Source organism: Salvelinus alpinus, chromosome 8, assembly GCF_045679555.1.
Source record: "Salvelinus alpinus chromosome 8, SLU_Salpinus.1, whole genome shotgun sequence".
Classification (NCBI taxonomy): domain Eukaryota; kingdom Metazoa; phylum Chordata; class Actinopteri; order Salmoniformes; family Salmonidae; genus Salvelinus; species Salvelinus alpinus.
In genome coordinates, this window is record NC_092093.1 from 22,214,076 (window position 1) to 22,236,114 (window position 22,039).

Genomic DNA, 22,039 nt, shown 5'->3' on the forward strand with positions numbered 1-22,039 from the left:
GCGGGAGGTAACCACCACATATTTGGTCACCCCTCCTTGTACAGCAGCCCTATTATAAATAATAGAAACAGTCCTGACCAAATACTGAACAAAAATGGGAAGGAGTTAGTGCATCTCTGTCGAGCCTTAGGCCTGTACATGCTTAATGGTAGAATCAGAGGGGACTCTTTAGGTCAGTTTACTTACTGCTCAGCTCTTGGGACAAGTGTAGTCGATTATGCCATCACGGACATTGACCCCTCCTCCATTAGTGCATTCACTGTCAGACCACAGACACCATTGTCAGATCACAGTCAGATCAACGTGTTTTTGAAGAAATTAACCGGCAATATTCATTCAAAAAAACTGCCCAATAAACTCTTCAACATAAACCAATCATACAGATGGGCTCCAAACAGTGCAGAGGGATTCATTGAAACATTGAACTCAAAAGAAATGATGAACTCTATACAGTTTTTTAATAACTCACAATACCAAAACAATAAAGATGGTGTCAATTCGGCTACTCTAAACATCAACTGCATATTCCAAAAAGCAGCATCGAAAGCAAATTTGAGAAAACCAAAGAAATGCAACATCAGAAACAAAAAACAAAATGTTTCTGACAAATGGTTTGATAATGAATGTAAAACAATTAGAAAACACCTAAGACAAATGTCAAACAAAAAACATAAGCAGCAAAACAACCCAGAGCTACGATATGAATACTTTGAAACTCTGAAACAGTATAAACATACACTGAAACGCAAGAAACTGAATTATACCAACAAGACACTTGATGAAATTGAAAACGCAATTGACCAAAATCAGTTCTGGGACATGTGGAACAATTTAAGCACAACAAAGCCACAAGAATTAGCCATACAAGATGTAGGAATTTGGAAAACTTATTTTGATAATCTATACAAAAACATCCCACAAAAAGACTTAAAACAGAACCAATTAGAAATTAAAGAAAAATTGAAAATCCTTGAATCAGTCATTAAAAATAACCAAAATCCATTAGATTACCCAATAACCCAACAAGAACTAAATGAAAAGCTCAAATCTATTAAATCAAAGAAGGCTTGTGGTCTAGACAATATCAGAAATGAAATGCTGAAAAACAGCACACCTGAGTTGCAAAATGCTGTGCTTAAATTGTTCAACATGGTTTTAACTTCTGGCTGCTTCCCTGATGTCTGGAACCAGGGGCTCATCTCCCCTATCCACAAAAGTGGAGACAAATCAGACCCCAATAATTACAGGGGAATTTGTGTAAACAGTAACTTGGGAAAGGTTTTCTGTAACATTTTGAATTCAAGAATCCAAACCTTTCTTCAAGAAAAAAATGTAATAACTAAATGTCAAATTGGCTTTCTCCCTAACCATCGCACTACTGACCATATATACACCTTACACACACTAATTAATAAACACGTCCACCAAAAAAAAGAGGGCAAAATCTTTGTTTGCTTTATTGACTTTAAAAAAGCATTTGATTCTATTTGGCACGAAGGGCTATTCTACAAAATTCTACAAAGTGGGCTTGGTGGTAAGGTGTATGACTTAATAAAATGTATGTACACAGAAAATAAGTGTGCAATAAAAATCAAAAACCAAAGAACAGAATTCTTTTCACAATGTCGAGGTGTGAGACAAGGCTGTAGTTTGAGTCCAAATCTTTTCAACATTTATATCAATGAATTAGCAGACATGTTGGACCATTCTCCAGCCCCAGGACTCACACTATTTGACACAGAGGTGAAATACCTGCTATATGCTGATGACTTGGTACTTCTATCACCAACCAAAGAAGGTCTTCAACAGAACATTAATATTCTAGAGCAATATTGCCATAATTGGGCCCTGGCAGTAAATTTCCCAAAAACTAAAATCATGATTTTCCAAAAACAAAACAGATGTCAGAAACACAAATATAAATTCACCCTGAACAACACCATAATTGAACACACAAAAAATTACACCTACCTTGGTCTGACCATATCTGCATCGGGAAACTTTAATATGGCAGTGAATGCACTCAAAGAAAAAGCCTGCAGAGCATTGTATGCAATAAAAATGAAATTATTCAAAATCAACATCCCAATTAGAATTTGGACCAAAATATTTGACAGTGTAATCCTACCAATAGCTCTTTACGGAAGTGAGGTTTGGGGGCCACTCAATAAACTGGACTTTAAAATGTGGGACAAACATCCAATTGAAACCCTACATGCAGAATTCTGTCGGAAAATACAAATACACCAACTAATGCATGTAGGGCAGAATTGGGCCGCTTTCCAGTAATAATGAAAATACAGAAAAGATCATTAAAATTTTGGCTACATCTAAATTCAAGTCCAAATTCGAGTCTGCAATTTAAAGCACTTCAAACCCAAGAACTGAGCCCAGAAACGAGCCCTCTCAGTCAGCTGGTGTTGGACCTAACCAACCAAGCTGACACCGGCACTGCTTCAAAAGAAAGAATTCCAATAAACAAAATCATGAACCAATCAAAGGACTCATATTTACAACATTGGAAAAACGAAACAAAATCCCAAAGCCGACTAAATTGCTATCTGACCCTAAACAGAGAATATGAATTGGCTGAATATCTCTACTCTGTCAGAGATTCGAAGCAGAGACAGATCCTTACCAAGTACAGGCTGAGTGACCACCGATTGGCAATAGAAACCGGCAGACATAAAAAGACATGGCTACCCAAAGAGGAGCGTGTATGTGGTCACTGCACGACAGGGGAGGTAGAAACAGAGATGCACTTTCTCCTTTACTGTGATAAATATTCCTCACCAAGAGATTCATTATTCACAGAAATGACTACATTTATTCCAAATTTTAACTTATTAAATCCAGAGGAAAAACTAAAAATACTCATGGGCGAAGGAGCAATGGCTCCTCTTGCAGCCAAATATGTATTTGCCTGCCATAGCCTGAGGGACACTGAATAATAACATCTGCATAGTAAGCAGTAACTTACTTATTATGACTGTTATTGTTATTACTGTTATTGTTATTAGTATTATTATTGTTGTTTATCATTCCAAATAGTAATGGTATGGGTGGTAATGGTAATGATAGTAATGATAGTGGTGGTGGTAGTGGTGCATTACACCATACATTACATTCGACTATTGACTGTTACCATTTTATTGTTACTATTTTTTATATTTAATTTTGTATTATTATTTACTGCCATTCTATATTATTATTTGTCATTGTTTTAATTGTATTACAATGTATATTGTATACATTGTTGCTTTGGCAATATTGACACAATGTTTTTCATGCCAATAAAGCAGCTTGAATTTGAATTTGAATTTGAGTAAGAGAGAGAGAGAGAGAGAGAGAGAGAGAGAGAGAGAGAGAGAGAGAGAGAGAGAGAGAGAGAGAGAGAGAGAGAGAGAGAGAGAGAGGGGCTAGAGAGAGAGAGAGTAGAGAGAGAGAGAGAGAGAGAGAGAGAGAGAGAGAGAGAGAGAGAGAGAGAGAGAGAGAGAGAGAGAGAGAGAGAGAGAGAGAGAGAGAGAGAGAGAGAGAGAGAGAGAGAGAGAGAGAGAGAGAGAGAGAGATGGTGATGGGGTAGAGAGAGAGAGAGAGAGAGAGAGAGAGAGATGGTGATGGGGTAGAGAGAGAGAGAGAGGGTGAGGGGCTAGAAAGAGAGAGAGAGAGAGGGTGAGGGGCTAGAGAGAGAGAGAGAGAGAGAGAGCGAGAGAGAGAGAGAGAGAGAGAGTGAGGGGAGAGAGAGAGAGAGAGAGAGAGAGAGAGTGTGAGGGGCTAGAGAGAGAGAGAGAGAGAGAGAGAGTGTGAGGGGCTAGAGAGAGAGAGAGAGAGATGGTGAGGGGCTAGAGAGAGAGAGAGATGGAGATGGGCTAGAGAGAGAGAGAGAGAGAGAGAGAGGGGGTGAGGGGCTAGAGAGAGAGAGAGTTATTGTGAGGGGAGAGAGAGATGGTGAGGGGCTAGAGACAGAGAGTGTGTGAGGGGCTAGAGAGAGAGAGTGTGTGAGGGGCTAGAGAGAGAGAGTGTGTGAGGGGCTAGAGAGAGAGAGTGTGTGTGAGGGGAGAGAGAGAGAGAGTGTGTGAGGGGCTAGAGAGAGAGAGTGTGTGAGGGGCTAGAGAGAGAGAGTGTGTGAGGGGCTAGAGAGAGAGAGTGTGTGTGAGGGGAGAGAGAGAGGGTGAGGGGCTAGAGAGAGAGAGAGAGAGAGAGAGAGAGAGAGAGAGAGAGAGAGAGAGAGAGAGAGAGAGAGAGAGAGAGAGAGAGAGAGAGAGAGAGAGAGGTTGCGAGTGAGGGTGAGGGGCTAGAGAGAGAGAGTGTGTGTGGGGGGCTAGAGAGATGGTGAGGGGCTGGAGAGAGAGAGAGAGAGAGAGAGAGAGAGAGAGAGAGAGAGAGAGAGAGAGAGAGAGAGAGAGAGAGAGAGAGAGAGAGAGAGAGAGAGAGAGAGAGAGAGAGAGAGAGAGGGTGAGGGGCTAGAGAGCTAAAAATACTTGAATCAGTCATAGAGCCCATTGCCCTTTATGGTTGTGAGGTCTGGGGTCCGCTCACCAACCAAGATTTCACAAAATGGGACAAACACCAAATTGAGACTCTGCATGCAGAATTCTGCAAAAATATCCTCCGTGTACAACGTAGAACACCAAATAATGCATGCAGAGCAGAATTAGGCCGATACCCACTAATTATCAAAATCCAGAAAAGAGCCGTTAAATTCTACAACCACCTAAAAGGAAGCGATTCCCAAACCTTCCATAACAAAGCCATCACCTACAGAGAGATGAACCTGGAGAAGAGTCCCCTAAGCAAGCTGGTCCTAGGGCTCTGTTCACAAACACAAACACACCCCACAGAGCCCCAGGACAACAGCACAATTAGACCCAACCAAATCATGAGAAAACAAAAAGATAATTACTTGACACATTGGAAAGAATTAACATAAAAACAGAGCAAACTAGAATGCTATTTGGCCCTAAACAGAGAGTACACAGTGGCAGAATACCTGACCACTGTGACTGACCCAAACTTAAGGAAAGCTTTGACTATGTACAGACTCAGTGAGCATAGCCTTGCTATTGAGAAAGGCCGCCGTAGGCAGACATGGCTCTCAAGAGAAGACAGGCTATGTGCACACTGCCCACAAAATGAGGTGGAAACTGAGCTGCACTTCCTAACCTCCTGCACAATGTATGACCATATTAGAGAGACATATTTCCCTCAGATTACACAGATCCACAAAGAATTTGAAAACAAATCCAATTTTGATAAACTCCCATATCTACTGGGAGAAATTCCACAGTGTGCCACCACAGCAGCAAGATTTGTGACCTGTTGCCACAAGAAAAGGGCAACCAGTGAAGAACAAACACCATTGTAAATACAACCCATATTTATGCTTATTTATTTTAACTTGTGTGCTTTAACCATTTGTACATTGTTACAACACTGTATATATATAATATAACATTTGTAATGTCTTTATTGTTTTGAAACTTCTGTATGTGTAATGTTTACTGTTAATTTGTATTGTTTATTTCACTTTTGTATAATATCTACCTCACTTGCTTTGGCAATGTTAACACGTTTCCCATGCCAATAAAGCCCCTTGAATTGAATTGAATTGAATTGAATTGAATTGAGAGAGAGAGAGAGAGTGAGAGTGAGGGTGAGGGGCTAGAGAGAGAGAGAGAGTGTGTAAGGGGCTAGAGAGAGAGAGAGAGAGGGTGAGGGGCTAGCGAGAGAGAGGGTAAGGGGCTAGCGAGAGAGAGTGAGGGGCTAGAGAGAGAGAAAAAGAAAAAGCCCGCAGAGCATTGTATGCAATAAAAATGAAATTATTCAAAATCAACATCCCAATTAGAATTTGGACCAAAATATTTGACAGTGTAATCCTACCAATAGCTCTTTACGGAAGTGAGGTTTGGGGGCCACTCAATAAACTGGACTTTAAAATGTGGGACAAACATCCAATTGAAACCCTACATGCAGAATTCTGTCGGAAAATCCTACAAGTCCAGAGAAATACACCAACTAATGCATGTAGGGCAGAATTGGGCCGCTTTCCAGTAATAATGAAAATACAGAAAAGATCATTAAAATTTTGGCTACATCTAAATTCAAGTCCAAATTCGAGTCTGCAATTTAAAGCACTTCAAACCCAAGAGCTGAGCCCAGAAACGAGCCCTCTCAGTCAGCTGGTGTTGGACCTAACCAACCAAGCTGACACCAGCACTGCTTCAAAAGAAAGAATTCCAATAAACAAAATCATGAACCAATCAAAGGACTCATATTTACAACATTGGAAAAACGAAACAAAATCCCAAAGCCGACTAAATTGCTATCTGACCCTAAACAGAGAATATGAATTGGCTGAATATCTCTACTCTGTCAGAGATTCGAAGCAGAGACAGATCCTTACCAAGTACAGGCTGAGTGACCACCGATTGGCAATAGAAACCGGCAGACATAAAAAGACATGGCTACCCAAAGAGGAGCGTGTATGTGGTCACTGCACGACAGGGGAGGTAGAAACAGAGATGCACTTTCTCCTTTACTGTGATAAATATTCCTCACCAAGAGATTCATTATTCACAGAAATGACTACATTTATTCCAAATTTTAACTTATTAAACCCAGAGGAAAACCTAAAAATACTCATGGGCGAAGGAGCAATGGCTCCTCTTGCAGCCAAATATGTATTTGCCTGCCATAGCCTGAGGGACACTGAATAATAACATCTGCATAGTAAGCAGTAACTTACTTATTATGACTGTTATTGTTATTACTGTTATTGTTATTACTATTATTATTGTTGTTTATCATTCCAAATAGTAATGGTATGGGTGGTAATGGTAATGATAGCAGTTTAATGATGGTGGTGGTGGTAGTGGTGCATTACACCATACATTACATTCGACTATTGACTGTTACCATTTTATTGTTACTATTTTTATATTTAATTTTGTATTATTATTTACTGCCATTCTATATTATTATTTGTCATTGTTTTAATTGTATTACAATGTATATTGTATACATTGTTGCTTTGGCAATATTGACACAATGTTTTTCATGCCAATAAAGCAGCTTGAATTTGAATTTGAATTTGAGTGTGTGAGGGGCTAGAGAGAGAGAGAGAAGGTGAGGGGCTAGAGAGAGAGAGTGTGTGAGGGGCTAGAGAGAGAGAGAGAAGGTGAGGGGCTAGAGAGAGAGCGTGTGTGAGGGGCTAGAGAGAGAGAGAGAAGGTGAGGGGCTAGAGAGAGAGCGTGTGTGAGGGGCTAGGGGCTAGAGAGAGAGAGAAGGTGAGGGGCTAGAGAGAGAGAGAGAAGGTGAGGGGCTAGAGAGAGAGCGTGTGTGAGGGGCTAGAGAGAGAGAGAGAAGGTGAGGGGCTAGAGAGAGAGAGTGTGTGAGGGGCTAGAGAGAGAGAGAGAAGGTGAGGGGCTAGAGAGAGAGAGTGTGTGAGGGGCTAGAGAGAGAGCGTGTGTGAGGGGCTAGAGAGAGAGAGAGAGGGTGAGGGGCTAGATACTGTAAATATAAACACTGTAAATATATATAATATGACATTTGTAGTGTCTTTTTTGTTTTGAAACATCTGTATGTGTAATGTTAACTGTTAATTTTTATTCTTTATTTCACTTTTGTATATTATCTACCTCACTTGCTTTGGCAATGTTAACACGTTTCCCATGCTAATAAAGCCCCTTGAATTGAATTGAATTGAGAGTGTTTGAGGGGCTAGAGAGAGAGAGAGAGGGTGAGGGGCTAGAGAGAGAGAGAGAGAGAGAGAGAGAGAGAGAGAGAGAGAGAGAGAGAGAGAGAGAGAGAGAGAGAGAGAGAGAGAGAGAGAGAGAGAGAGAGAGAGAAGGAGAGAGAGAGAATATGAGAAGAAGAAAGAACAAGAGAAATAGAAGAAAATGCAGTTGATTGAAACCAAATGGAACACCTCTGTCTGCCCTCTGCAGGAGCCTCCCCCCTCTCTCTCTCTCTCTCTCTCTCTCTCTCTCTCTCTCTCTCTCTCTCTCTCTCTCTCTCTCTCTCTCTCTCTCTCTCTCTCTCTCTCTCTCTCTCTCTCTCTCTCTCTCTCTCTCTCTCTCTCTCTCTCTCTCTCTCTCTCTCCTTCTCTCTCTCTCTCTCTCTCTCTCTCCCTCTCTCTCTCTCTCTGCTTCTCTCTCCTTCTTTCTCTCTCTCTCTGCTTCTCTCTCCTTCTCTCTCTCTCTCTCTTGCTTTTTCTCTCTTCCTCTCTCTCTCTCCCTCTCTTTCTCTTGCTCTCTCCGCTTTTTCTCTCTTCCTCTCTCTCTCTCCCTCTCTCTCTCTTGCTCTCTCCCCTCTCTCTATCTCTCTCTCTCTCCCTCTCTCTCTCTTGCTCCCTCTCTCCCTCTCTCGTTCTTTCTCCCTCTTGCTCTCTCTCTCTCTCCCTCTCCCTCTCCCTCTCCCTCTCCCTCTCTCTCTCTCTCTCTCTCTCTCTCCCCCTATCTCTCTCTCTCTCTCTCTCTCTCTCTTGCTCTCTCCCCTCTCTCTCTCTCTCTCTCTCCCTCTCTCTCTCTTGCTCTCTCTCTCCCTCTCTCTCTCTCTCGTTCTTTCTCCCTCTTGCGCTCAACGTAATTGAAGAATCCAACGACTCTTACCACTTCCGGGAAAATTGGAAAACACTAAACAAACATAAACACGAAGAGTTATCTATCCAAAACGGAAATTACTTCTCCAATCTTTTTGGCCCTTTAACAAAGAACAAACAGCAAAAACAAATACAAATCATAGAATCAACTATTAAAGACTACCAGAACCCACTGGATTCTCACATTACCTTGAATGAACTACAGAACAAAATACAGACCCTCCAACCCAAAAAGGCCTGTGGTGTTGATAGTATCCTAAATTAAATGATAAAATATGCAGACCACAAATTCCAATTGGCTATACTTAAACTCTTTAACATCATCCTTAGCTCTGGCATCTTCCCCAATATTTGGATCCAAGGACTGATCACCCCAATCCACAAAAGTGGAGACAAATTTGACCCCAATAACTACCTTGGGATATGTGTCAACAGCAACCTTGGGGAAATTCTCCTCATTATCATTAACAGCAGGCTCATACATTTCCTCAGCGAAAACAATGTACTGAGCAAATGTCAAATAGGCTTTTTGCCAAATGACTGTATGACAGACCACGTGTTCACCCTGCACATCCTAATTGACAAACAAACAAACCAAAGCAAAGGCAAAGTCTTCTCATGCTTTGTTGATTTCCAAAAAGCTTTTGACTCAATTTGGCATGAGGGTCTGCTCTACAAATTGATGGAAAGTGGTGTTGGGGGAAACATACAACATTATAAAATCCATGTACACAAACAACAAGTGTGTGGTTAGAATTGGCAAAAAACAAACATTTCTTCCCACATGGCTGTGGGGTGAAACAGGGATGGAGCTTGAACCACACCATCTTCAACATATATATCAACGAATTGGCGAGGGCACTAGAACAGTCTGCAGCACCCGGCCTCACCCTACTAGAATCTGAAGTCAAATGTCAACTTTTTGCTGATATTCTGGTGCTTCTGTCCACAACCAAGAAGGGCCTACAGCAGCACCTAGATCTTCTGCACAGATTCTGTCAGACCTGGGCTCTGTCAGACCTGGGCAACGTGAAACACCAAATAATGCATGCAGAGCAGAATTATGCCGACACATGCTAAATGTCAAAATCCAGAAAAGAGCCGTTAAATTCTACAACCACCTAAAATTAAGTGATTCCCAAACCATCCATAACAAAGCCATCACCCACAGAGAGATGAACCTGGAGAAGAGTCCCCTAAGCAAGCTGGTCCTGGGGCTCTGTTCACAAACACAAACAGACCACACAGAGCCCCAGGACAGCAACACAATTAGACCCAGCCAAATCATGAGGAAACAAAAAGGTACAGTTGAAGTCGGAGGTTTACATACAATTAGGTTGGAGTCATTAAAACTTGTTTTTCAACCACTCCACAAATTTCTTGTTAACAAACTATAGTTTTGGCAAGTCGGTTAGGACATCTACTTCGTGCATGACACAAGTAATTCTTCCAACAATTGTTTACAGACAGATTATTTCACTTATAATTCACTGTATCACAATTCCATTGGGTCAGAAGTTTACAAACACTATGTTAACTGTGCCTCTAAACAGCTTGGAAAATTCCAGAAAATGATGTCATGGCTTTAGAAGCTTCTGATAGGCCAATTGACATCATTTGAGTCAATTGGAGGTGTACCTGTGGATGTATTTCTAGGCCTACCTTCAAACTCAGTGCCTCTTTGCTTGACTTCATGGGAAAATCAAAAGAAATCGGCCAAGACCTCCACAAGTCTGGTTCATCCTTGGGAGCAATTTACAAACACCTGAAGGTACCACGTTCATCTGTACAAACAATAGTACGCAAGTATAAACACCATGGGACCATGCAGCCGTCATACCGCTCAGGAAGGAGACGCGTTCTGTCTCCTAGAGATGAACGTACTTTGGTGCGAAAAGTGCAAATCAATCCCAGAACAACAGCAAAGGACCTTGTGAAGATGCTGGAGGAAACAGGTACAAAAGTATTTATATCCACAGTAAAACGAGTCCTATATCGACATAACCTGAAAGGCCGCTCAGCAAGGAAGAAGCTACTGCTCCAAAACTGCCATAAAAAAGCCAGACTACGGTTTGCAACTGCACATGGGGACAAAGATTGTACTTTTTGGAGAAATGTCCTCTGGTCTGATGAAACAAAAATATAACTGTTTGGCCATATTTCCATCGTTATGTTTGGAGGAAAAAGTGGGACGCTTGCAAGCTGAAGAACACCATCCCAACCGTGAAGCACGGGGGTTGCAGCATCATTTTGTGGCGGTGCTTTGCTGCAGGAGGGACTGGTGCACTTCACAAAATAGATGGCATCATGAAGTAGGAAAATTATGTGGATATATTAAAGCAACATCTCAAGACATCAGTCAGGAACTTAAAGCTTGGTCGCAAATGGGTCTTCCAAATGGACAATGACCCCAAGCATACTTCCAAAGTTGTGGCAAAATGGCTTAACGATAACAAAGTCAAGGTATTGAAGTGGCCATCAGAAAGCCCTGACCTCAATCCTATAGAAAATTTGTGGGCAGAACTGAAAAAGCATGTGCGACCAAGGAGGCCTACAAACCTAACTCAGTTACACCAGCTCTATCAGGAGGAATGGGCCAAAATTCACCCAACTTATTGTGGGTAGCTTGTGGAAGGCTACCCGAAACATTTGACCCAAGTTAAACCATTTAAAGGCAATGCTACCAAATACTTATTGAGTGTATGTAAACATCTGACCCACTGGGAATGTGATGAAAGAAATAAACGCTTAAATAAATCTTTCTCTCTACTATTATTCTGACATTTCACATTCTTAAAATAAAGTGGTGATCCTAACTGACAGGAAATTTTTACGAGGATTAAATGTCAGGAATTATGAAAAAAATGAGTTTAAATGTATTTGGCTAAGGTGTATGAAAACGTTTGACTTCAACTGTAATTACTTGACACATTGGAAAGAATTAAAAAAAAATACCAGCGTGAACTAGAATGCTATTTGGCCCTAAACAGAGAGTACACAGTGGCAGAATACCTGACCAGTGAGCATAGCCTTGCTATTGAAAAAGGCCACCATAGGCAGACCTGGCTCTCAAGAGAAGACAGGCTATGTGCACATTGCCCACAAAATGAGGTGGAAACTGAGCTGCACTTCCTAAACTCCTGACAAAAGTATGACAATATTAGAGAAACATCATTTCCCTCAGATTACCCACAAAGAATTTGAAATCAAACCTAATTTTGATAAACTCCCATATCTATTCTCCGAAGATTTGTGACCTGTTGCCACAAGAAAAGGGCAACCAGTGAAGAACAAACAACATTGTAAATACAACCCATATTTATGTTTATTTATTTTCCCTTTTGTACTTTAGCTATTTACACATAATATGACATTTGAAGTGTAATGTTTACTGTACATTTTATTATTGTTTATTTCACTTTTGTTTGTTATCTATTTTACTTGCTTTGGCAACGTAAACATATGTTTCCCATGTCAATAAAGAACCTAAAAATGTATTTTGAATTGAGAGAGTGACAGAGAGAGAGAGAGAGAGAGAGAGAGAGTGAGAAACAGGGAGAGAGAGAGACTGTATAATAAGCACAACGTCTTGAGTAAAAGCCAAATTGGATTTATACCAAAACATCGCACAACTGATCATATTTACACCCTACACACCCTGATAGATAAACATGTCCACCAAAATAATAACAAAATATACGCTTGCTTTATCGACTTCCAAAAAGCATTTGATTCTATTTGGCATACAGGACTGTTCTCCAAATTTATTGAAAGTGGTGTAGGGGGTAAAACATATGACATAATTAAATCAATGTATACTGGCAATACGTGCAGCATTAAAATTGGCAAGAAAAGAACAGAATTCTTTAACCAGGGGCGGGGCCTTCGTCAGGGTTGCAATCTGAGCCCTGCACTCTTCAATATTTACCTCAACGAATTGGCCACTATTCTAGAAAAATCCTCAGCCCCTGGTGTTAGTCTCCACAATTCAGAAGTTAAATGCCTACTCTTCGCAGATGACCTATGCCTGCTGTCACCCACAGCACATGGCCTACAGCAGAGCCTGGACCTGCTAGAGCAGTACTGTCAGACCTGGGCCCTGGCAGTAAACCCCAAAAAGACTAAAATAATGATTTTCCAGAGAAGATCCAGATCTCAGGGAATTAGACCAAAGTTCTCAATTGGTACAAAATATATAGAGTACTGTACACACTACAATTACTTAGGTTTAAAAATAAGCTCAACTGGACACCTTAATGAGGCAGTGAATGAACTGAGAGAGAAAGCACGCAGGGCATTCTACGCCATTAAAAAGCTAATTCAAATTGAAATACCTATTAAAATTTGGCTAAAACTAATTGAATATGTCATTGAACCAATTGCACTTTATGGCAGCGAGGTGTGGTGTCCACATGCAAAACAAGATTTCATCAAATGGGACAAACACCCCATTGAAACCCTGCATGCAGAGTTCTGTAAGATTCTCCTACATGTCCAGAGGAAAACTACAAACAATGCATACAGGGCAGAATTAGGCCAATATCCACTAATAATAAAAACTCAAAAAAGAGCAATTAAGTTTTGGAAACATCTAAAATACAGTGACCCCCTCTCATATCATTACCAAGCCCTGCAATGCCAAGAGCTGAGCAAAGAAAAGAGTCCCCTCATCCAGCTGGTCCTGGGGCTGAGTTCACAACCTGTTCTACTAACACACTGAAGCCTCAGGACCAGAACGTCCAATCAATCAGAATAAACCAAATTACAACACATTCAAAACAAAACTACATTGCTTATTGGGAAACACAAGCACAAACACAAAGCAAAATGCAGTGATATCTGGCCCTAAAACGACAGTACACCGTGGCTAAATATTTGACCATGGTTACTGATCAAAACCTTAGAAAAACCTTGACAAAGTACAGGCTCAGTAAGCACAGCCTTGCTATTGAGAAGGGTAGACACAGGAAAACCTGGCTCCCTGTAGAGGAAAGGCTGTGCAACCACTGCACAACAGCAGAACCTGAGACGGAGCTGCATTTCCTGACAAAATGTCAAAATATAAAAGAAATAGAGTGTCATTTTCCCAAATTTGAAACCCTTATTCAAGGTTTCAAAGACCTCTCTGACGAGGATAGGCTACCCATCCTGTTGGGGGAGGACGCAGAGAGCTGTGGGTTGGCAGCGCACTACATTGCTGCCTGCCATAAGTTGAGGGACAGTGTCTGACAGACCAATCAACCTGCACATGTACTCTACTGTATGCTTATTGTTATTGTTCAATGTATGGTTATTTTGACACATGATTATTGTTGTTACTGTTGTCCCGTTGACAATTTTGATTCTCATTCTTATGTACATTGTTATGTCATGCCAATAAAGCAAATTGAATTGAATTGAATTGACTGAGACAAAGAGAGAGAGAGAGACAGAGACAAAGAGAGAGAGACAGAGAGAAAGAGACATCATCACCTACAGAGAGATGAACCTGGAGAAGAGTCCCCTAAGCAAGCTGGTCCTGGGGCTCTGTTCACAAACACAAACACACCCCACAGAGCCCCAGGACAGCAGCACAATTAGACCCAACCAAATCATGAGAAAACAAAAAGATAATTACCTGACACATTGGAAAGAATGAACAAAAAAACAGAGCAAACTAGAATGCTATTTGGCCCTAAACAGAGAGTACACAGTGGCAGAATACCTGACCACTGTGACTGACCCAAACTTAAGGAAAGCTTTGACTATGTACAGACTCAGTGAGCATAGCCTTGCTATTGAGAAAGGCCGCCGTAGGCAGACATGGCTCTCAAGAGAAGACCGGCTACGTGCACACTGCCCACAAAATGAGGTGGAAACTGAGCTGCACTTCCTAACCTCCTGCCAAATGTATGACCATATTAGAGACACATCATTTCCCTCAGATTACACAGATCCACAAAGAATTCGAAAACAAACCGATTTTGATAAACTCCCATATCTACTGGGTGAAATACCACAGTGTGCCATCACAGCAGCAAGATTTGTGACCTGTTTCCACAAGAAAAGGTCAACCAGTGAAGAACAAACACCATTGTAAATACAACCCATATTTATGCTTATTTATTTTCCCTTGCGCACTTTAACCATTTGTACATTGTTACAACACTGTATATATACATAATATGACATTTGTAATGTCTTTATTGTTTTGAAACATCTGTGAGTGTAATGTTTACTGTAAATTTTTATTGTTTATTTCACTTTTGTATATTATCTACCTCACTTGCTTTGGCAATGTTAACACGTTTCCCATGCCAATAGAGCCCCTTGAATTGAATTGAATTGAGAGAGAGAGAGAGAGAGAGAGAGAGAGAGAGAGAGAGAGAGAGAGAGAGAGAGAGAGAGAGAGAGAGAGAGAGAGAGAGAGAGAGAGAGAGAGAGAGAGAGAGAGAGAGAGAAGGGGGGATTAGTTGTGGCAGGGCAGAGATAGGTCAGCGAACCCTCTCACACACAGACTGCTTCTGTCCTGTCGGGAACTCTTGTCCTATCCTCCTATCCTTCTTTACTTTCTTCTCTTCACTTCTCCTCTTCTCATCTCTCCTTCACTGATCCAGCAAGTAATAACTCCCACATATTCATTTCATAAGAGCGTAGTGACTAACCCTGCATGACCCTATCTTATGCCCACATCTACTTTATCACTCTGTCTGACTGGATTGTATCAACCTCTGCTGCAAAGGCATTCATTCACTCTGAGGGAAAGAAGACCGCGCAGCCTTTCATCTGACAATGATTATGAGAAAGAGGGATGAGAGATGGGGGGGGGAAAGGAAAGGGAGGGAAATGTTTTTCATTATGTTGTCAATGCTATTACTCGGCATGCCAGCGAAGCACAAGAGGGCTGGGGAAGAGAAGATGGATGGCGGAACTGTCTGGCTGTCTGTCTGAGACGACTGTCCAGGCTGGAGTCAGACAGATATCATGTGATAACACCAGGAAGTAGGAAACAGGAAGTAGCAGCAGATGACATGGGAAGATTGTGTGGTCCGTGGTCCCTGTCTGTGTCCACGTTGTGACATCTCCAATAGTTACAGCGTCTCAGATACTGTAACTTGTTTTGATTATTGGAGAATAATTCCTTTTGAGCAGTGGGACGTATGGGGAGCTTCCCTGAGTACTCCACGGCCTTTGAAACATCTCAAAGCATAATGATGAGATAGAAACTCATAGAAGTGATTGCAGCGATCTGCATGTGAACCTGAGATTCCTTATGGTCTTATCAGGGTCAGGTGAACCATACTGCACTTCAGCGATATTTTTCTCTCTCTTCCAGCTCGTCCATCTCCTACTCCAGACACCCGGCCCAGGTCTGACCCCCCTGTGAGGATCCATGTGAGGACAGGAACAGAAACAGGGGTAGATGAGGCATTGCACCCCTCAGGCCTAACCTCCCCCAGGGGGCAGCGGATCCGGAGACCCCCCCAGTCGTCCTCCGGCCCTCGTCAACCAGAGAGGGCCAGGGCAGGGCCAGCCCTGCTGGACCAGAGGTCCCAACACCAACAACACCACACCCAGCCACAGGCAGACCAGAGAAACAGACACAACCACAAACTAGGTAAGAGCACCTGGATCTCTCTCACACCGACTTTGCATATTGTTGTGTGATGAGGGAATTAGAAGGTGGGCCCTTAAATGGCAGGTAATCTAAATTTCAGCCTGAAGAAGAGTCCACTAGTATAAACGCGTTGCAGTTGTGCGTCTTGATGTTATATAATGGTTCATCTACTTACAGCGTATGTATTCTTTGTAGATATTACCAGTACATAGTTTACTAAAGTTTTTTTCATCGTACTGGTCGCCTACTTGTTGTCTTTCGAGTTTAAACGCTGGCCTATGTCTCTCTGTTCGTAGCCTCTGAGTCCGTCTATGTGGTATCACTGCAGGCACAGAGAGCAACGGGGCGGAGCGCGCCAAGCAACAGGGCCACCCTGACCAAAAAAGCTCCACCAGGTACACCTTATGACCATGTTATGAGTCTTTACAACATCCTTAGAAGCCTTTATAACAGCTTCATGAGCCTTTATAAACACTCTTAATTAACTACATCCAGCTGCAAGGAAATCATCTTCAGACAACACTCAAGCTTCTAATTATATTATATGATTACATTATTATATTATTACACTATTACAATATTATTACAATATTATATAATTACATGATCATATTATTATATTACATTATTAAATTTTTTACATGATTAGATTATAATATTACATTATTATATTATTACATTATTACAATATTATTATATTATTACATGATTATATTATTACATGATTATATTATTACATGATTATATCGTATTATTACATTATTACATGATTATATTATTATATGGTATTATTACAGTATTATATTATTACATTATTATATTGTTACATTATTATATTATTACATTATTATATTATTATATTATTATATGGTATTATTACAGTATTACATTATTATATTATTATTGCATTATTATAATATTACATTATTATATTGTTACATTATTATATTGTTACATTATTATATTATTACATTATTATATTGTTACATTATTATATTGTTACATTATTATATTATTACATTATTATATTATTATATCATTATATGGTATTATTACAGTAATACATTATTATATTATTATATGGTATTATTACAGTATTACATTATTATATTATTATATTGTATTATTATATTATTACATGATTATATTATTATATGGTATTATTACATTATTATATTATTATATGGTATTGTTACAGTGTTACATTATTAAATTATTATATGGTATTATTACATTATTATATTATTATATGGTATTATTATATTATTACATGATTATATTGTATTATTACATTATTACATTATTATATTATTACATTATTATATTGCTACATTATTATATTATATTATTACATGATTATATTGTATTATTACATGATTATATTGTATTATTACATGATTATATTATATTATTACATGATTATATTATATTATTACATGATTATATTGTATTATTACATTATTACATCATTATATTGTTATATGGTGTTATTATATTATTACATTATTATATTGCTACATTATTATATTTAATTAATACATTATTATATTATTACAATTTTATATTGTATTGTATTATTACATTCTTATATTATTATATTATATTATTACAACACTCAAACCACATGACACAACACACGTTTTAGAGTTTTACACCATTTCAACACCTCTCCTCATATAGCAATGTAAAAACAGACTACATTTCAGTAACGCACACGCTTAGAAAAAAGGGTTCAAATCAAATCAAATTTGATTAGTCACATGTGCCGAATACAACAGGTGTAGACCTTACAGTGAAATGCTTACTTATGAACCCCTAACCAACAATGCAGTTTCAAAGAAATACGGATAAGAATAAGTGATAAAAGTAACAAGTAATTAAAGAGCAGCAGTAACTAACAATACCGAGACTATATAAAGGGTGGTACCGATACAGAGTCAAATTGCGGGGGCACCGGTCAGTTGAGGTAGTATGTACATGTAGGTAGAGTTATTAAAGTGACTATGCTTAGATGACAACAGAGAGTAGCAGAGGTGTAAAGAGGGGGAGAGCTGGGGGGGACAATGCAAATAGTCTGGGTAGCCATTTGACTAGATGTTCAGGAGTCTTATGGCTTGGGGGTAGAAGCTGTTTAGAAGCCTCTTGGACCTAGACTTGGCACTCCGGTACCGCTTGCCATGCGGTAGCAGAGAGAACAGTCTATGACTAGGGTGGCTGGAGTCTTTGACAATTTTTAGGGCCTTCCTCTGACACCGCCTGGTATAGAGGTCCTGGATGGCAGAAAGCTTGGCCCCATGTACTGGGCCAATGTACTGGGCCGTTCGCACTACCCTCTGTAGTGCCTTGCGGTCGGAGGCCGCACAGTTGCCATACCAGGCAGTGATGCAACCAGTGAGGATGCTCTCGATGGTGCAGCTGTAGAACTTTTTGAGGATCTGAGGACCCATGCCAAATCCTTTCAGTCTCCTGAGGGGGAATAGGTTCTGTCGTGCCCTCTTCACATCTGTCTTGGTGTGCTTGGACCATGTTAGTTTGTTGGTGATGTGGACACCAAGGAACTTGAAGCTCTCAACCTGCTCCACTGCAGCCCTGTCGATGAGAATGGGGGCGTGCTCGGTCCTCTTTTTCCTGTAGTCCACAATCATCTCCTTTGACTTGATCACGTTGAGGGAGAGGTTGTTGTCCTGGCACCACACGGCTAGGTCTCTGACCTCTTCCCTTTAGGCTGTCTTGTCGTTGTCGGTGATCAGGCCTACCACTGTTGTGTCATCGGCAAATTTAATGATGGTGTTGGAGTCATGCCTAGCCTTGCAGTCATGAGTGAAGAGGGAGTACAGGAGGGGTTCTTCGTCTGTCCCCATATGAGAACCCTTTTTGGTTCCAGGTAGAACCTCTGTGGAAAGGGTTCTACCTGAAACACAAAAGGGCTCTACCTGGAACCCAAAAGGGTTCTACCTGGAACCAAAAAAAGGTTATTCAAAGGGTTCTCCTATGGGGACAGCCAAAGAACCCTTTTATGTTCTAGATAGAACCTTTTTTTCTAAGAGTATAGTAACTTATTTTCAGTTCATTGTGCTTAGACCTGCAGACCTCCAGACCATGTTGTGTGTTGTGTATCCCCCACACAGAGCCTGAGGAGCATGAGGCCAAAGACATCAGCGTGAGGGTCATGTCCCCTCAGTCTGTCCTCATCAGCTGGGTGGACCCGTCCATCGAGATGGAGAAGGTCCTCCCTGGGGGCTCCAGGTGAGAGAGAGAGAGTGTGTGTGTGTTTTTGTGTGTCTGTGAGAAAGAAAGAGAGAGAGAGAGAGAGAGAGAGAGAGAGAGAGAGAGAGAGAGAGAGAGAGAGAGAGAGAGAGAGAGAGAGAGAGAGAGAGAGAGGGATCATATAATCTATTTTCCCCTCTCCAGACACTACACAGTGAAGTACAGGGAGAAGGGTGAGTCTGCTCGATGGGAGTACAAGGAGACCAACCAGAGGAGGCTGCTGATAGATACCCTGTCAGCTGACAGGATGTACGAGTTTTCTGTCCGCATCTCCAAGGGAGACAACCATGGCAAGTGGAGCACATCTGTGTTCCAGAGGACCCCAGAATCGGGTAGGTTGTCTAACTTCCTGTCTGAAAAGAAAGGATAACCCCAAGTCTTCAATGTCATTTCCCATCTTTTAAAGTGGCAATCTACAGTTCAAACAATACAAAAGCGACTGTTTTGTTAAAGGGATTAGTGATGTGGCTGCGGAGATGTAACCACTCTCAGATTAACAGACAGACTATGGACTGACCATCCATGATATCAACATTATAGTTTGAACCACGTTATGAGGCTTTACAGTGTTTATTTACATTTACTTTGTTTACAAACATTGGAGTAAAACAAAGTTATATTTTGTTTTCTGATGTTGTATGACAGTTGAACTAAGCTCATGAGGCATTCATAAATGACATTCAAGAATCAATGGGTTTCTATAAGATTGCCCCTTTAAGAGAGAAAATTGTATTTTCTTGATGAAAGCTGCTATTTTCTTTTATTTAAATTTCCAAAGAGTCACATGAGTCATACAGTGTCATACAATGAAAGATTTAAGGGTAAATCATAGGTTTTGGCGTTGATTCATATTTAATACAGATTGTTCCATTCAATCCCTCCTTACCTTAGACTGTGAACTGTCATGGTCAAAACATATAGATTCAATGGTTGTAAAGATGGGGAGAGGTCTGTCCATAATAAAAATATGTTCTGCTTTTTGACACCACACTCCAAAAAGCAAGTCCTACAGGCTCTAGTTTTGTCTTATCTTGATTATTGTCCAGTTGTGTGTTCCAGTGCTGCAAGGAAAGACCTAGTTAAGATGCAGCTGGCCCAGAACACATCTTGCTCTTCATTGTAATCAGAAGGCTGATATAAATACTATGCATGCCAGTCTCTCTTGGCTAAGAGTTGAGGAGAGACTGACTGCATCACTTCTTCTTTTTATAAGAAACATTCATGTGTTGAAAATCCCAAATTGTTTGCATAGTCAACATACACACAGCTCTGATACACACACTTACCCCACCAGACATGGCACCAGGGGTCTTTAAACAGTCCCCACATCCAGAACAAATTCAAGAAAGCGTACAGTATTATATAAAGCCCTTATTGCATGGAACTTCCTTCCACCTCATATTGCTCAAATAAACAGCAAACCTGGTTTCAAAAAACAGATGAAGCAACACCTCGCGGCACAACGCCTCTCCCCTATTTGACCTAGATGGAATATGTGTATGTATTGATATGTAGGCTACATGTGCCTTTTAAATTGATGTACATCTGTTCTTGAGCTGTTCTTGTCTATTGCTGTTCTGTATTATGTCATGTTCCATGTTTTGTGTGGACCCCAGGAAGAGTAGCTGCTGCTTTTGGAACAGCTAATGGGGATCTAATAAAATACCTTAATGAAAACCTCTGCCAGTTTGTGATTTCCATCTCATTGCTTTATGTCATAATTCAGCACAGTTAGTGTATATCATTCCCATCCTCCCTTAACTGATCCTGGATACTGGAGTCATACAGTATATTCTGTTATGAGTGTAGCATTCATATTGTAGCATTCATACAGCCTGCCTGACTGCTGCTTGGAGCTCTAGTCTAAATTTCCTTAGAGGATCTCCGGGGTGTGTTCTCTGGAAACGTATAGCAAACTTTACTTTAGTTTTTCCCTATTTGAAGCCTATTGGCAGGAACTACAGTACTGTTACTGTACAAGTAGCCACTTTCCTTCTTCTCTTCTCCTAGCTTCTGTTGTCTCTCTCGGTACGCATTCCTTCTCATCCCATCCCTTTTGTCGTCTGTGCTCCTCAGCTCCCTCCGGTCCTCCAGAGAACTTTCACGTGAAGGCGCTGAGAGGGAAGGGAACCGCCGTCTCGGCGACCTGGGACCCTCCTGAGGAACCCAACGGGAGGATACGTGGTCAGAGCATGACACTCCTCTCTTATCCTTCAGTAGATGATTTCACTGTACAGATGTAGGATCTTCATTTGACCAGTTTCTCACAGCTGGAAAATAATCATGCAGCAAAAGGAAATGTGAATTATTGTGTGGATTATAACTACTGGACATTGTTGAAGTGGTTGATACATTTTTTGTTATAGCAAATCAGGTATGACACTTACAAGTGGAAATTACAAACTTTAAAATGTTTAATACGCTACAACTTGGCATTTCCTGCTTTGTACATCTGTATCTCTCGTCAAATATGTGTTGACAAATAAACAGTCAAACAGTCAACTAATTGATCAATATGAATCCATCAGTTATTCAATTGATCAATCAAAGCCCCACCTAAATACTTAATCAATCCA

General features: G+C 40.6%; 1 protein-coding gene across 1 annotated transcript in view; it reads left to right on the top strand.

Moving 5' to 3' along the window:
* fndc1 (fibronectin type III domain containing 1) overlaps window positions 1-22,039 on the top strand; it is a 98,699-nt gene that overhangs the window by 23,845 nt on the left and 52,815 nt on the right. The window contains exons 5-9 of the mRNA XM_071412994.1: window positions 15,915-16,196; window positions 16,493-16,591; window positions 19,325-19,442; window positions 19,608-19,795; window positions 21,540-21,647. Of these exons, the coding sequence (XP_071269095.1) occupies window positions 15,915-16,196; window positions 16,493-16,591; window positions 19,325-19,442; window positions 19,608-19,795; window positions 21,540-21,647 (795 nt within the window). The remainder of the gene's footprint in view (window positions 1-15,914; window positions 16,197-16,492; window positions 16,592-19,324; window positions 19,443-19,607; window positions 19,796-21,539; window positions 21,648-22,039) is intronic.